The sequence below is a fragment of the Limulus polyphemus genome, unplaced genomic scaffold (assembly GCF_000517525.1).
Source record: "Limulus polyphemus unplaced genomic scaffold, Limulus_polyphemus-2.1.2 Scaffold1582, whole genome shotgun sequence".
Classification (NCBI taxonomy): domain Eukaryota; kingdom Metazoa; phylum Arthropoda; class Merostomata; order Xiphosura; family Limulidae; genus Limulus; species Limulus polyphemus.
The window spans coordinates 71,575-86,968 of NW_013667192.1; the positions used below are offsets into that span (position 1 = coordinate 71,575).

At 33.2% G+C, this 15,394-nt stretch overlaps 1 protein-coding gene across 1 annotated transcript in view; it reads right to left on the minus strand.

Moving 5' to 3' along the window:
• Positions 1 to 14,957, minus strand: part of LOC111086955 (endothelin-converting enzyme homolog) — a gene marked incomplete at its 3' end in the record, with an annotated part of 83,564 nt that extends 68,607 nt beyond the window's left edge. Inside the window, exons 1-2 of the mRNA XM_022391883.1 lie at positions 14,835 to 14,957; positions 10,963 to 10,990 (exon numbers count right to left, since the gene is read on the minus strand). Coding sequence (XP_022247591.1) covers positions 10,963 to 10,986 — 24 coding nt within the window. The remainder of the gene's footprint in view (positions 1 to 10,962; positions 10,991 to 14,834) is intronic.
• Between the last annotated feature and the right edge of the window lie 437 nt (positions 14,958 to 15,394).

The window sequence follows — 15,394 nt, forward strand, 5'->3', positions numbered from 1 at the left end:
GCCAAATTGGTATTTTTTATATTCCTACTACATACTTCTCCAAATTGGTATTTCTTTATATTCTTACTACATACTTCTCCAAATTGGTATTTTTTTATATTCTTACTACATACTTCTCCAAATTGGTATTTCTCTATATTCTTACTACATACTTCTCCAAATTGGTATTTTTCTATATTCTTACTACATACTTCTCCAAACTGGTATTTTTTATATTCTTACTACATACTTCTCCAAATTGGTATTTTTTATATTCCTACTATATACTTCTCCAAATTAGTATTTTTGATATTCCTACTACATACTTCTCCAAATTGGTATTTTTTTATATTCTTACTACATACTTCTCCAAATTGGTATTTCTCTATATTCTTACTACATACTTCTCCAAATTGGTATTTTTCTATATTCTTACTACATACTTCTCCAAACTGGTATTTTTTTATATTCTTACTACATACTTCTCCAAATTGGTATTTATATTCCTTTTATTTTACACTTGAAAGAAACTTTATGTAAATATCTAACAGAACAGAAATGAAGGTCCCTAATCTTTCTGTTTAGATAACTATTTCAACTAAATTTGCTAATATTGTGGAATGACTAAGCTGTTGAACATGATCAGTTAGGTGGAAATAGTCTGAATGAGTTTTGGTATTATGGGAAAGGCATCTTCGTCAGCGGAGTAAAACAAATACAGAGTCTGTAAACTATAGTTCAAATGTCATTACACACTCTACTTGCTGTAAAAGTATACAGGATCAGTAAAAACATGTAATTTAAAAATAATCATCAGCTTTATTGTGACGTAATAACACATATATTGCTAATTATGATAAGTTACATTATTTTTTACTTTCATTCAATACGTTATTGCTTAGATTTCTTTGGTAAGTTATTGAGGAGCACAAGTTCCCTAATGGGGCAACGGTAAGTTTACGGACTCACCACGCTAAAATCTGGGGTCGATTCCCCGAGGTAGGCACAGTAGATAACTCAATGTGGCTTTTCTCTGAAACAAACGAGGGGAGCATGAAAGGGCTTTTGCTACATTTCAAAATATATAAAACTGTATTTCACTTATTTGTATGATATATAAGCGCAAACAAAAGAAAGAATACTTAAAACTACATAGATTGACATGTTTTGCCAGACCATTTTTTTAAACAATGAGGAAAAAAAATACTATAAATAGGAAAACGAATTATAATTTTAACGGAAAGTTGGGATCGTTGGTTATTCGTAGAACTGCTATAAGAAGTATCCAAAACAAAAAAGTTGCTGTTTTAGAAATTTTTCAATTATTAAAATGTTAGCGATTTTTTTATCGTATTATTAGTATATATGCGCATAATATATCGCAACCAATACTTTGAATGGTCGGTTTTTCGCTTAGGAATTCGATAGGGTGGTTTTTCGGCGCGTGGATTATTTGGAATCCTTGTCGATCCCTACTACTAAGTACTACAGTACTTGAAATTAGGAGAAGGAGAGAAGATGGATTTCAATATTCCTAAATATTTTCAGTGCGTTTACATATGGGCTGATATATACATTATTGTAGCATGAGCCTGGTGGTTATGGCGCTCGACTCGCAATCTGCGGGTCGCAGTTTCGAATCCCCTTCACCGAACATGCTCGCCCTTTCAGCCGTGGGGGCGTTATAATGTAACAGTCAATCCTCCATTCGCTGGCAAAAGCGTAGCCGAAGTGTTGGCGGTGAGTGATGTTGACTAGCTGCGTTCTCTCTAGTCTGTCATTGCTAAACTATGGACGGCTAGCGCAGATAACTCTCGAGCACCGTTGCGTGATATTCAAAACAAAACAAACCAAACATTATAAAGCTGGTCAGTCGAAGAAAGAGGAAATTTAGAAATGTTTCCCGAAATAAAAAGGAATGTTGTAACAGGAAATATTAACTTCACTAGTTCTTATTTGCTGACTAATGGACTAATGGAAATACTTTGTCCCTGAAACATTAAACTTTCTTACGTACAGATAATTAATATTAAGCCAATACTTCGCTATGGCCCTTTTCAGAATGCTTCTTACAGCGCCGATGGAAAAAAAATCAATAAAACTACATACACTGATGTATATTAATGGAGTAAAAAGCAAGTAATACATTTTAGTACATCCTGTTATATGTTCATTCAAATATTAAGTCATTATTATAAAATATCTTGTTAACGTAAAAGCCAGCTTCTAGATTTTGTTTTTCATACGTCACGTAAAACAGAATTATTTGCGTTATGAGTCAGCAAAATAAAAAAGTGCTACTGCTGAAAAGGTATTTAACACTAAAGTGTTTAACACTTTATCTGATTGCGTTAGAAGTTAACTGAAAGTTATTTGGTATCCGAAGTTTATATTTTAAACGAATCGTAATAATAAATCAAATCTTTCACTATCATCTCCATAAATATGAGATGTTATGTAAAAATGTTATATAGGAAGTTATGTAATATGTCGTGTAAGATGCTATATAAGATGTCATGTAAGATATTATATATGATGTTATGTAAGATGTTATATAATATGCTATGTAAGATGTTATATAGGATGTTATGTAAAATGTTATATAGGATATTATGTAAGATGGTATATAGGATTTTATGTAATATCTTATGTACGATGTTATATAACATGTTGTGTAAGATGTTATGTAGGATGTTGTGTAAGATGGTATATAGGATGTTATGTATTATGTTATGTAAGATGTTCTATAAGATGTTGTGTAAGATGTTACGTAAGATGTTATGTAGGATGTTGTGTAGGATGTTGTGTAAGATTTTATGTAAGATGGTATATAGGATGTTATGTAATATGTTATGTAAGATGTTGTGTAAGATGTTATGTAAGATGGTATATAGGATGTTATGTAATATGTTGTGTAAGATGTTATGTAAGATGTTACGTAAGATGTTATGTAAGGTGTTATATAATATATATAACATATATCTTTCATATTCGATGAAAGTGCCCTGTAGTGACGATTCAACAGAAAAAAATCAAATGATAAAATTACATGTCTGAATTTCTTTGTTTAGAGACCAGAATAATTTTGTATTAAGTACCATACAGGGTTGGATAACAATGCATTGATGTAATATCTATATCTCATCCCAGTTCTATGTAAACTCATCTAGTGCACTCAGCCTCAAACATTCATTTATAATAAAAACATTATCTATGTCAGTGTACTCGGATGTATGAAGCGTGTTTAGCGTTATTTTTAGAAGAATAATTAGTAAGTGGATAAGAAAAAAAACCACTCATTCTGACATGTGGCTTCATTATGCTAATTCCTGAACAGAAAGTTGTTGTTGACGTTAAAAGAATCAGTAATATTCTTTACTTTACTTTTACTATAACTTGTATGAAGTTAAGATTAAACACCTGAAAGCATCTGTATGTGATTATAGGATCAAGAGTGACAATTTCTTTATTATATGAATATAGAGCTTTAAACCAATAGGCAAACCCGTGATAATTATATTTAAACCAATAGGCAAACCCGTGATAATTATATCTAAACCAATGGGCAAACCCGTGATAATTATATTTAAACCAATAGGCAAACTCGTGATAATTATATTTAAACCAATAGGCGAACCCGTGATAATTATATCTAAACCAATGGGCAAACCCGTGATAATTATATTTAAACCAATAGGCAAACTCGTAATAATTATATTTAAACCAATAGGCAAACACGTGATAATTATATCTAAACCAATGGGCAAACCCGTGATAATTATATTTAAACCAATAGGCAAACCCGTGATAATTATATTTAAACCAATAGGCGAACCCTCGATAATTATATTTAAAACAGAGGAAAACTTGACGTTTGGTGCCGTCTACTCTCTCCGCCCTTTCTACATTAAGGATTGTGAATTATAAATATTTTATTTCCCAAAGGCTTAAGTACGTAGTGGGCTCAATGTCACGAATGTAGTTTCCATAACTACTGTAAATACTGGTTTTCACCAGTACATTTAGAAAATTCTAAGCTTTTATGAGTATTTTTTGTTATTATATTGGTCAAGAATACTTGCCGTATAGCACATGTCACGCTATGATCGATATGTTCTAGCAAAAATGTCCTGTACATAAGCGCTTTGGAGCACGAACTCTTATAGGTTACTTTGTTTTAAGTAAAATTTTTTTATTTCTTGACACACATACACATTGCTTTAAGCAATATTTTTAACATTGTGATTTGTACGTTTGTTTCCTAAAAAGAGGTGTCATTATATAATAATGATGCAATATTTCCAGAAAATTAATGAAAGTTAAACCTATGTAGATTCTAGAAATTTTTGTAGTAACTAGAAATACAATTAAAATATAAATATTAAGTGTTTTAATCAGTAATCAGTGAGTGATTCAATTCAGTGTCTATTAGTGACTGGGACAGTGAAATTAAATTGAGTATATTCAGTTGCCGTCCCATGTGTCCTGAGGGATTAATGATTGGAAAAATCTAGTGGATCTGAAGAATAAAGATGTTATCATTAGGGCCAAGAACATAATAAACATAAAACTCAAGTCATCTGGAAAGAACATTGCAAAATTTGAAATTGTACAAGTAGTATTTTCACATTAAAGAACATCAGAAATAGTCACATTTGAGGCAAAATTTAGAAAGTCTGATGTTAAATGCTAGCATAAAGAGATCTTACCACCTCACTTAGAAGAGCTGTATGACTGCAGCTGTGTGGGTCGTATAGATGATCAATACTCCAGATTACATGACTTGCTCACAGAATGTCCAGGTATCTTCTCAAATGGGTCTCATAGCTTAGGCCAAGTAGATATCTCATATGACTGATACTAGAGATGGAGCCCCGATACATCAGTTATCCAGATGACCCATGCTTACAAAATAGGCAGAGGCTTTCAAAAAGATAGAAGCCATAAAAGAACAAAAAGTAATAAACTAGAGTACTTGTCCATGAGCATCACCATTGTATTTGTGATGAAGAAGTGTTGATATATATAAGATTCTGTGTGGACTACTAAAAGGTGAATGAAGTCACAAAGAAAGATGTCTACTTACTGCTAAGGATTGACTCTACTTTAGATGCCTTATTTGAATCAAAGTGGTTTTCAACATTGGATCTGAAAAGTGGATACTGACAAGTGCAATTCGACAAAGCAAGTCGAGAGAACTTAGCTACAGGAAATAGATTGTGTCAATTTTGGTGTTACTATTTAGATTATATAATTGAAGCACTACATTTCAATGGCTAATGGAGTGTATTCTTGCTGGACGATCCTGAAATATTGGCCTCATTTATTTGGATGACATAATCACACATTGGAAGACCAATATGCATATGATGGTCTAAGGAAAGTTCTGGGTTGGTTGGGAAAATGAAACCTTAAGTTGAATCTCTACTAATGTGAATTGTTATATCAACAGGTGAGTTTTCTGAGACACATAGTCAGCAGAGGAAGAATGCCTATAGAATTAATATGTCCAGAATTGTCTAATACCAAAGAATTTATGTATGGTAAGAAGATCTTGGGACTATCACTGTTTTGTAAAATCATTCTCTGAAATAGCTAATCCTCTGCACAAATTACTTAAAAAACAAATATATTTTGTTGGACTGTTGACTGTGAACAAGCATTCAACAAAATGGAGAAAGAATTAATCACTACTCATGTATTAGCATATCCATCTCTTGAAGAACCATTCATATTATATGCAGATAGCTGTTATTTTGTAGTGTGAGCAGTGTCATCAAGTACAGCATGGAGAAGAACATGTGATTGCCTATTATAGCAAGGCAAGGAATGCAGCAAAAAGGAGGTATTGTATAAATTGGAAAGAATTGCTAAGTATTGTTTAAGTCCTAAGGCATTTCAATCATTACCTATAAGGACAAAAGTTTACACTCTGGACAGATCATGCAGCACTGAAGTCGCTTGTGAGTTTTGCAATTCAGAAGGTCAAATAGGAAGATGGCTCCTTATGCTTTAGTAGTACAAGCTTTAACACTGTGCATAGCCCTGGATGGAACCATGGAAACCCTAGTGTATTATTCTGAAGATCATCCTTTAATGAGAGTGCCAATTCTGTGAAAAGAAGGAAGCATGAGGTAGTAAAGACGACCATTTTAATGTACACCAGAGTAGTCCAAGATAGAACAACCACAAGTGATGATAAAGAAATAATGTGTTCCAACATTCAACTGAAAGATGCTCAGGCAAAAGGTACGCGTTGAAATCAGTTATGCAGTGAATCAAGAAGTGTGCATAAAAACATTATTGGCAAACAGTCACTCCATAAAGCCTGAAAATAAAGATGGATTGAGCACTGTGCGGTTCATTATGTTTACAAGAGGGTTTATATCAGAAATGATAAAATACCAGTGGACAGAAACAACGACTACATTTGATATTTCTATCGTCTCTGTATTCAAAAGAGCTCTGTCATCTCCACAATCTTCCAACAACTGGACACAGAGGTGTTAAGACATTGTAGAGAGTAAGAGAACTATTCTGTTGAGTTGGATCTCAGAGATCTGTAGAGAATTGATGTACATTGTGTGAACTATGCTGTTAGTGAAAAGGTCCACTAAAGAAATATCATATAAAGTTAAAGCAGTATTGTGTTGGAGCAACACTTGAGATAGTTGCTGTCTATGTGCTTGGTTCTCTGCCACAGAGTAACAGTGAGATAAAAACGTCATGGTTGTGATGGAATATTTAACAAGATAGTCAGAAAAATATGCTGTTCCTCACTAGGAAGTAGAAGCTCTAACAAGGAAACTCGTCAACGAACATGTTTCAAGATTTGCAGTACCTGTGGAACTTTACTTTGAATCAGCCTTGTTTGCATAAATGTGCCAGATCTTTGGTACCAAGAGGACCAGGACAGAGACTGTTCATCTATTTTATGATAGTATAGTGGAGTGATACGACTATACAATTTTCAATAAATTAACCATTTAAGTAAATAACATAAGAAAATGTGGGATAAACACCTTACACTGTTACTTATGAATTATTAAATGACAGTGCATGAAGCTACAGACAACACTCTATCACTAATGGTGTTTGGAAGAGAAATCAAAGTGCCATTCTACCCTCTGTACTTCCATCTGGAGGACAGTCATTCAGCAGTCTAACATAGAATATGCAGGAAGACTAAGGACAACCATACATAAGACACTCAGGAAAGTTTTACATGAGCCAATGATAAATTAAAAGTTACTATGATGTTAATGCTCATAAAATTGTATTCCATTTAGAGGAGGTGGTATGGCTGTATAATCTTCACTGCAAGATAGGATGAATTCCAAAATTAAGTCGGTGTTGGAAAGGACGATATATTTTATTGAAAATAATCAATGGTGTGTTTTACACATTACAGAAGGACAAGTTATCCACAGTGATCTACTTTGGAAGTATGTCATTGAAAGAACGACCAACTGCATAAACTCAGAGAAGAACTTACCTGCAAAAAGTAATCCTGCTGAACAGTCCAGGGTTCTTGTCTAGACTAATTCTAGCAGATCATTAAGGATAGAGCTTTGTTTGTTTGTTTGTTTTGAATTTCGCGCAAAGCTACACGAGGGCTATCTGCGCTAGCCGTCCCTAATTTAGCAGTATAAGACTAGAGGGAAGGCAGCTAGTCATCACCCCCCCCCCACCGCCAACTCTTGGGCTGCTCTTTTACCAACGAATAGTGGGATTGACCGTCACATTATAACGCACCACGGCTGAAAGGGTGAGCATGTTTGGTGTGACGGGGATTTGAACACGCGACCCTCAGATTGCCAGTCGAGCACCTTAACCACCTGGCTATGCCGGGCCCAAGGATAGAGCTATTGGTGGATTCACTCGACCACCTACCTATGGAGACCTACTCCCAGTGACAGGACAGCAAGTGACAATAAGGGACAACAGGCGATCTTTTTTATGGTATGGAAACTGGAGCAAGCACAGATGTAAAATAGGGGCGAGAAATTTCCCAATTTTTAAGTTACACACTTTTACATTACATCTTTATAGGGTTTGTTCTTTTATAAAACTAAGCTCTCTTTTTTTTGGTACCACACCTGTATATAACTGACATCTTTATTTTAACTTGATTGTTTTTGTATAATCCAAATTTTTTGATCAGATATTACTATTAATTTCGAGATATAATTTATTTTTAAATACATGGAGAAAAACACCTTGATAATGGTAACTGTATTATTAAAACTAGATGGCTTTAAGTAACTAATAAGGCTTTGTGTTTTATTGTACGAAAACGTTTCTTTTTCCTTTTTTTTATTTATCTATATCAGGCAGGCGGTAGCACTGCCTATGTAGGGATGGCTTGGATTGTTAATCGAAATGGTATTTTTAATATTTCCTCAATAGGTCATCAGAACTTTACAATACTATACAGTGTTTTCTTTTATAACGATATCTATGTAATGACTGAGTAACAAGTTATGGGTATATTTGTAAATATCATAGTATATTCTTCTTTCTTCTGCTTCTTTTTCGTTACATGATAACTCAAAAACCGAGACAATGGTGTCAACCAATTTCACTGAGGTGACATAGTTTCAAACGGAGTTTCCACTTTTATAAGAATTATTAATAATTAGTAGTAATAAAAAACCCATAATTCTAGTGTAGACGATGTTATCATTATCCCTCGAAGTTAGCTTTTTTTTACAGAAATTTGATGTTTCTTAAAAAAGCTTAAGTACAGGGTGAAACAGGAATTACCAGCCAATAATAGATAAACAATAAATATTACAGTTAGATCCTTATTGTATTTAGAACTCGGTTATAAATACAACCTTCCTATGACTATTCAAACACTGCATTAAAAAAACAAGCAAACAAGTAAAGAAATAAATTTAGGGATGATTAATATCAATCCTTCAGAAACAAAGCAAAGAAGATAGTAGGGATGGCATTTGATCATTCCTACATAATAACACAGGCAAGAATTAACATATAGCAATATATATATATATATATATAACTATTCAATCACTATTCAGTTTATTTATCCTATTTTTGTCTGTTAACAATCTACTACACTGTGTGTCTGTGCTATTATGTAAGGATGATGCAAATGCCATACGTTTGCTTTGTTTTTGAAAGATTGATATTACATTCCGAAATTTAATTCCTTTTTGAAAAGTTGGTTTTACTTGTACTGTATAGGTATTAGGAAGATGTAAAGTTTGCAATTTAATAAACATCAGTTTACATATCAAGATATTTTGCACATGAAAACTAATAGTTTTTCTTCATTTATAAATCCTATTAGAACATTGGTAAATGTATTTCGCAAAAAGATTTTTGTTACATATTGTGTTGATTTAGTAAAATATGTTCTGAAATACATGAGCTTTGTTTCTATCTCGATTAAAACTTGAACACACTGTGTTAGTCTATTTAAGCATTTTGATTTTAATGCTGCAAAAGAGCCAGAAGGCAAACGATGAAACAGCAATCATTTTTAGTCCTCTTTGAAATCTAAATTTTTCTTAATTTATTAAATATTTAATACATTTAAATATGGAACATTATTTTGAAATTAACTACAAATAAGATTCTACCCAAAGTTAAAGTCGAGCACCAGTTGTCTTGGGAAGCTATTAAGACAGATGGAGCACCTTAGACCATTATTCCATCCCTTATTGTCAGTCATTAGTAGTCACTTTTAGCTTATTGCTGTAGAATGTGTTTGTTTGTAATTAAGCACAAAGCTACACAATGGGCTATCTGTTCTCTGCCCACCACGGGTATTGAAACCCGGTTTCTAGCGTGATAAGTCCTCAGACATACCGCCGTGTCACTGGGGGGGGAGGGCTGTTGTAGAGAGCAATTCATGTTAAAATTGTCAAAAAATGTTTAAAATTGTAATTGTATACTACAGTTGTCAAATATTCCCTGTTTCAAATTAATATATTCCAGTGGAAGTTTACTCCGTGTTGGTCCTTTGTTTATTATATGATTTACCACAGAAGAAGAAGAAGAAAAATAACAGTTTTACCACGTTTTGACTTACTCCTCTTAATCTAAAACACATACAAAGCTGCTATATTATGTGATGTAAGAGTGTTTAGAACTGTTTAGAAACATAAGAATAGTGACATTCCACATCTAGAACAGCTGTGGCAATATCTCAGGTCTAGTAAATAGCCATATAACATAAGAATAGTGACATTCCACATCTCAGAAATATGGAGTAACACTAATATGGCTATTTACTAGACCTGAGATATTGCCACAGCTGTTCTACTTGGCTGGAGTAAGTACCATGCGTCTTGATGTTAGTTAACATGATGATATGTTAGAAGTTTCCTGTTTGAAGAATCATCACTAACCAGACGATTGACACGACATCGTTTTGTTAATAATAAATAAACATACAAAATTTCTTGAGAACAATAACATATTCAAACTGGTATATCAAACTGAAACTTTTAAACAATCGAATTATTATGATAGGTTTATTGGTGGTTGATATCTACGGAATTTCGTCTACAATTAATTGGCATGGCTAATGTCAGAGCTATTCTTCATTCTGCAGCCATAAATATTATTATTAATCTCCAAATGTTGTATATACAGACACTAGCAGCCTTGATGGAAGGTCGGTTGAATCATTAAAAAAGAGAAAAAAGTAAGGGTTGGTTATATAAGAAACTTTGGACCAAGCGTGATTAATTCTATTTACATAGCTGTTGGTAAGAAAAAAATCAACACACAGGAGACATTGGGTGAAACATGACTTCTGCCAATTCTACTGCATGAGTAGGCTAATTATACTTTCAACTCAATGCCTCAAAAATATGTTACTGTTTTTTAAATAAAAAACCTATATATGAATAAATGTGATATGTAATAAAGTCCTGTATGAAAAAAATAGTCTTTAATTTTTTTAATATAAAAGTAGATAATTTTTTTTTATTATTTAGTACTCACCGGAGTCAGTTGAATTCCATACATGATTCTGTAAAAATGAAGGAGGAGAAATAAAAAAACCCGTTACTTTCAGTTAATACCATCTAAGTATACTTACGTCTACAGTTACAATTATGCAACTACGTTTTTATCTCTTGTAATAGTAAGTATAGCAACGACTTTATATGCATTCTTGTGTATAATTTACTCATTATTTTAAGGTAGAGATCAATGTACCAAACGGCTATCTTTATATTCTAGCATCAACGGAAAATTTAGTACACAAATCACTGGGAAGAGAATTATACATTATTCCGACAAACATTTAAGATTATAAATAAGACAGAAATTAAACATTTAACGGAAAGTTTGTTTGTTTGTAATTAAGCACAAAGCTACACAATGGGCTATTTGTGCTCTGCTCACCATGGGTATCGAAACCCGATTTTTAGCATTGTAAGTACCATGTCGCGAGTATAAAAGTTATTAGTTTTAAGCTAAATTTAATTATAGGCTTGACGTCGAGCCTGAAACAGAGATGAGAGGGAAAATACAAGCATATCATATGTTTCTGCCAACTTTAGTAATATAGATATTGAAAAAAAGAACTTGTGTAGTTTCTTTCTATGCAGTTTGGCATAAAAAACATGATCTTGAAATTGATTTCTTCTAGTTGCCTCTGTGTCTTCGTTCTTTGAGCTTGAATATACCTACTTTGCCTGTAGGAATGTTGTAGTATCATAACATCTATACTATCATTAATTTACAACCACACTTGTAGAGGTTCTTCGTTTAGTTCTTCAATTCAAACAGTTTCGGTTTTACGGTCATATGTGTATATTTATAAAAAATAAAGTTTGATTAATTAATTGGTATCCATTCACAGTGGCTCAGCGACAAGTCTGTCGGCCTTCAATGCTAAAAAACCGAGTTTCGATACCCGTGGTGGGCACAGCACAACCCATTGTGTAGCTCTTTGCTTAACAACAAACAAGCAATTAATTAATAAGAATTTTCAGTTTCTGAGTATTATTCAAAAGTTTAACATAAACATCAAAATTGGATAAGTGTGTCATTTAATAACTATATACTGATGTTAGAATATATACATGCATATCTTTGTTCTGGAGACGCAAGAGGTAGAAAATTTTGAAAACTAGAATACCAAGTTGAGTTTTTGATACTGTAAACTAGTGCGTATCTTTGAAGTCACTTCGGTCTAAAATGTGATACCAATGAAAGTCTATTCATAGATTGTATTTTGTTGCTTCTCAATAAATATTTATAATACATTGGATATACCATCTCAAGGAGGTGTAGAACATTCTTATGATCCAGCTGGAATAATTATTTGATTCTAAGTGTAATTTCATATTGTTTTCTCAATGATTGTAAGCCTTATAAAGTTTATTTTCTTACTACATCACAGGAACTATATATCTTTCTTATAAAATTATATCACTAAGCATGTGCATATATTATACGAATAGGAATATTCATCATTAAAGTAGCCACACTGTTGAGGCACAGCTGCTAGAAATTTGGTAGAGAACAATGCGGAAAACATATAAGCCAAGTTCGAAACCAGACTTGTTTTATAAGCTCGCATATACACGTACATACACATGTACAGCTTGGGGATAAATGAGTAATTTGTGGCAGATTCATACAACCTACAGCTTCACCCGTTGGTATGAGCGTATGAAAAAAGTATATGGGGAACACATTTATGAAAATAGGGACAATAGGTGCCCTGGAAACACTATATGCCTCTTACGTGACGTCATCAGGTACTGCAGTTAAAAGTGCTAGTTTCATTCAGTCATCAATTAATGCAATCGCTCATTGTTAATACTTACGCGAAAAAAATCATATTCAACATTGTGTGATGCAGTTACTGAATATATGCTTTGTGCTGCTGATTAAACTGTCCTATCACATGTATTGTTATAGTGTCCCATCACGTTTAGAGTATGTTATTGAAATGGAGAACATATTGAACATTTGATGTAATTTTCATTTATATTACTGCATTCTTAAATAAAAAGAAATAAACTTTCCTTTATTTCAAGCCATCATGCAATATTATCTATGTTCGTTTTTTTATTAGTTCGTTCGGCATGTGTGTTTATACATTTTTACCATCAGGAAAAACAGTAGGCTGTACAGTTCTCATACCATCAGAATGCCTATACCCAACCTTATTTCGTGCCAGTCCTGAATATGTGAGTGTACGATCCTCCAAACATCTACATGTTTATACTCAGTTTTATTTTGTGCCAGTTCTGTATATGTGGCTATATATTCCTCCTAGCTTCTACATGTTTATACCCAACCTTATTTTGTGCCCGTCCTGTATATATGACTGTGCAGTCCTCCAAACATCTACATGTTTATACCCAACCTTATTTTGTGCCCGTCCTGTATACATGACTGTACGGTCCTCCCACCATAAGCATGCTTATATCCAACCTTATTTTGCGCTAGTCTTATATATATGGCTGTAAGGTTCTCCAAACATCTACATGTTTATACCCAACCTTATTTTGTGCCCGTCCTGTATACATGACTGTACGGTCCTCCCACCATAAGCATGCTTATATCCAACCTTATTTTGCGCTAGTCTTATATATATGACTGTATGGTCCTCCCACCATAAACATGCTTATATCCAACCTTATTTTGCGCTAGTCTTATATATATGGCTGTAAGGTCCTCCAAACATCTACATGTTTATACCCAACCTTATTTTGTGCCAGTTCTGTATACATGACTGTACGGTCCTCCGAACATCAATCTGTTTATACCCAATCTAATTTTGTGCCAGTCGTGTATATATATATAGAAAACACATGTGCTAAGTTTCAAGTGTTTCTCCCTTCACATTGCTATTGGAAGCAAATAATATAAACACAGCCTGTGACATTGTGTAGTGCGATAAAAATAGACTATTATAGTTCATCAAAGAAACACTTGAAAAGAGAATTTAGACAAGAAATATATCAGATAACTTTTTATATTTTTGTACTATATTTAAGCAAATAATTCAAAATAAATCTTGAATCTCAGTTCTTAATTAAAACTTGACGATATAAATAGCGTTTAGATCACTACTAAAACTGTCGTATCTCAGGTAGCCTGATGAGTCCTGGCATTGGTCGAAAAACGTCGTCGTCACTGGGTTTGAGAGATATCATGCGATTGATATATCATATCATATATTCTTGTTTGCCTTCACTCATAAGTTCATAGAATTAAAGTACACCAGATTAACGCCTGTATAAATGTTTTGACGCAGAAGTACTTTGATCTACAGAGAAGTTTCACGTCTCAAATTAAAGTCAGGCAAATCATTGGTCAGCTAATTTGGAAAATAAGGACAAATAATATTGCTATTATAATTGTTTTTCATCTGAACAATCGAATGTGTACAAAAAAAAACAAACCAAAACCAAAAAACAATAACATAATTACTGGACAAACCTGTTCAATCACATCCGATGAAACCACCAAGAGGTATTGAATACAAAAGTATTATTGATCTTAAAGACAACGCATTATAGTATTTTAACGCCAGCAAATCTCTCCCCCATTCTCTTTGTTTCCACCGACAAATTGGTTATTTGTTATTGGACCATCAAAAACAAATCCTTATTTTTGATTTTTAATGAAAGAGTCATCAATTATTTTATAAATAATTCATGATTATAGAGCGTGACATCGACGCGTCACTGCAGTCGTCTGCCAGCTGATACTCTAGCGTTATCTAGGGTGGAGCACGCGCTTGCTCTTGTGTGAAAACAGGTCCATTTATCAGCTCTTTGCAGCTATTCTTATTTTCCGTTTGTAAAATTCACAGTTGTACCTTACTATGAGAGTGAAACTCAACTTACCTGAAATGCTGACTGTCAAAGTTTCCTGTAACAACGAAGATTAATGACACAAAGATTATATGTATAGTTTATATAGCCTATATACTTCTAAATTATCGGATGATCAGTGATCTCACCGCCATCTTTTTCCTAACGCGTACATTCAAGCCTCTAGATGGCGCAGTTTTCTCTATAGAGGGCGAAAATTTGTTTGTTGTTAAGCGCAAAGCTACATAATTGGTTATGCGCGTTGTGCTCACTGCGGGTATCGAAACCAGATTTTTAGCGTTATAAACTCTCATACCTACTGATCGGCCACCACGAGGCAAATATAAAAAGTAGACACAAATATATCATGTACTGACAATCAGAAGCAAATATATTTCTATAATTATGGAAAGACAGACGGAATTTATTTACTCTTTTTCATATTTGTTTTGTTAAACTAATTTAGCATATTACATCTGGTTACAATAAATTGTGATCGTTATTCTGATTTAAAGATGTATTAGTATATAAAGATGTATTAGTATGTAGCAAATTTACTTGGAACGAGATTATACTCCATTGTAAATCATGAA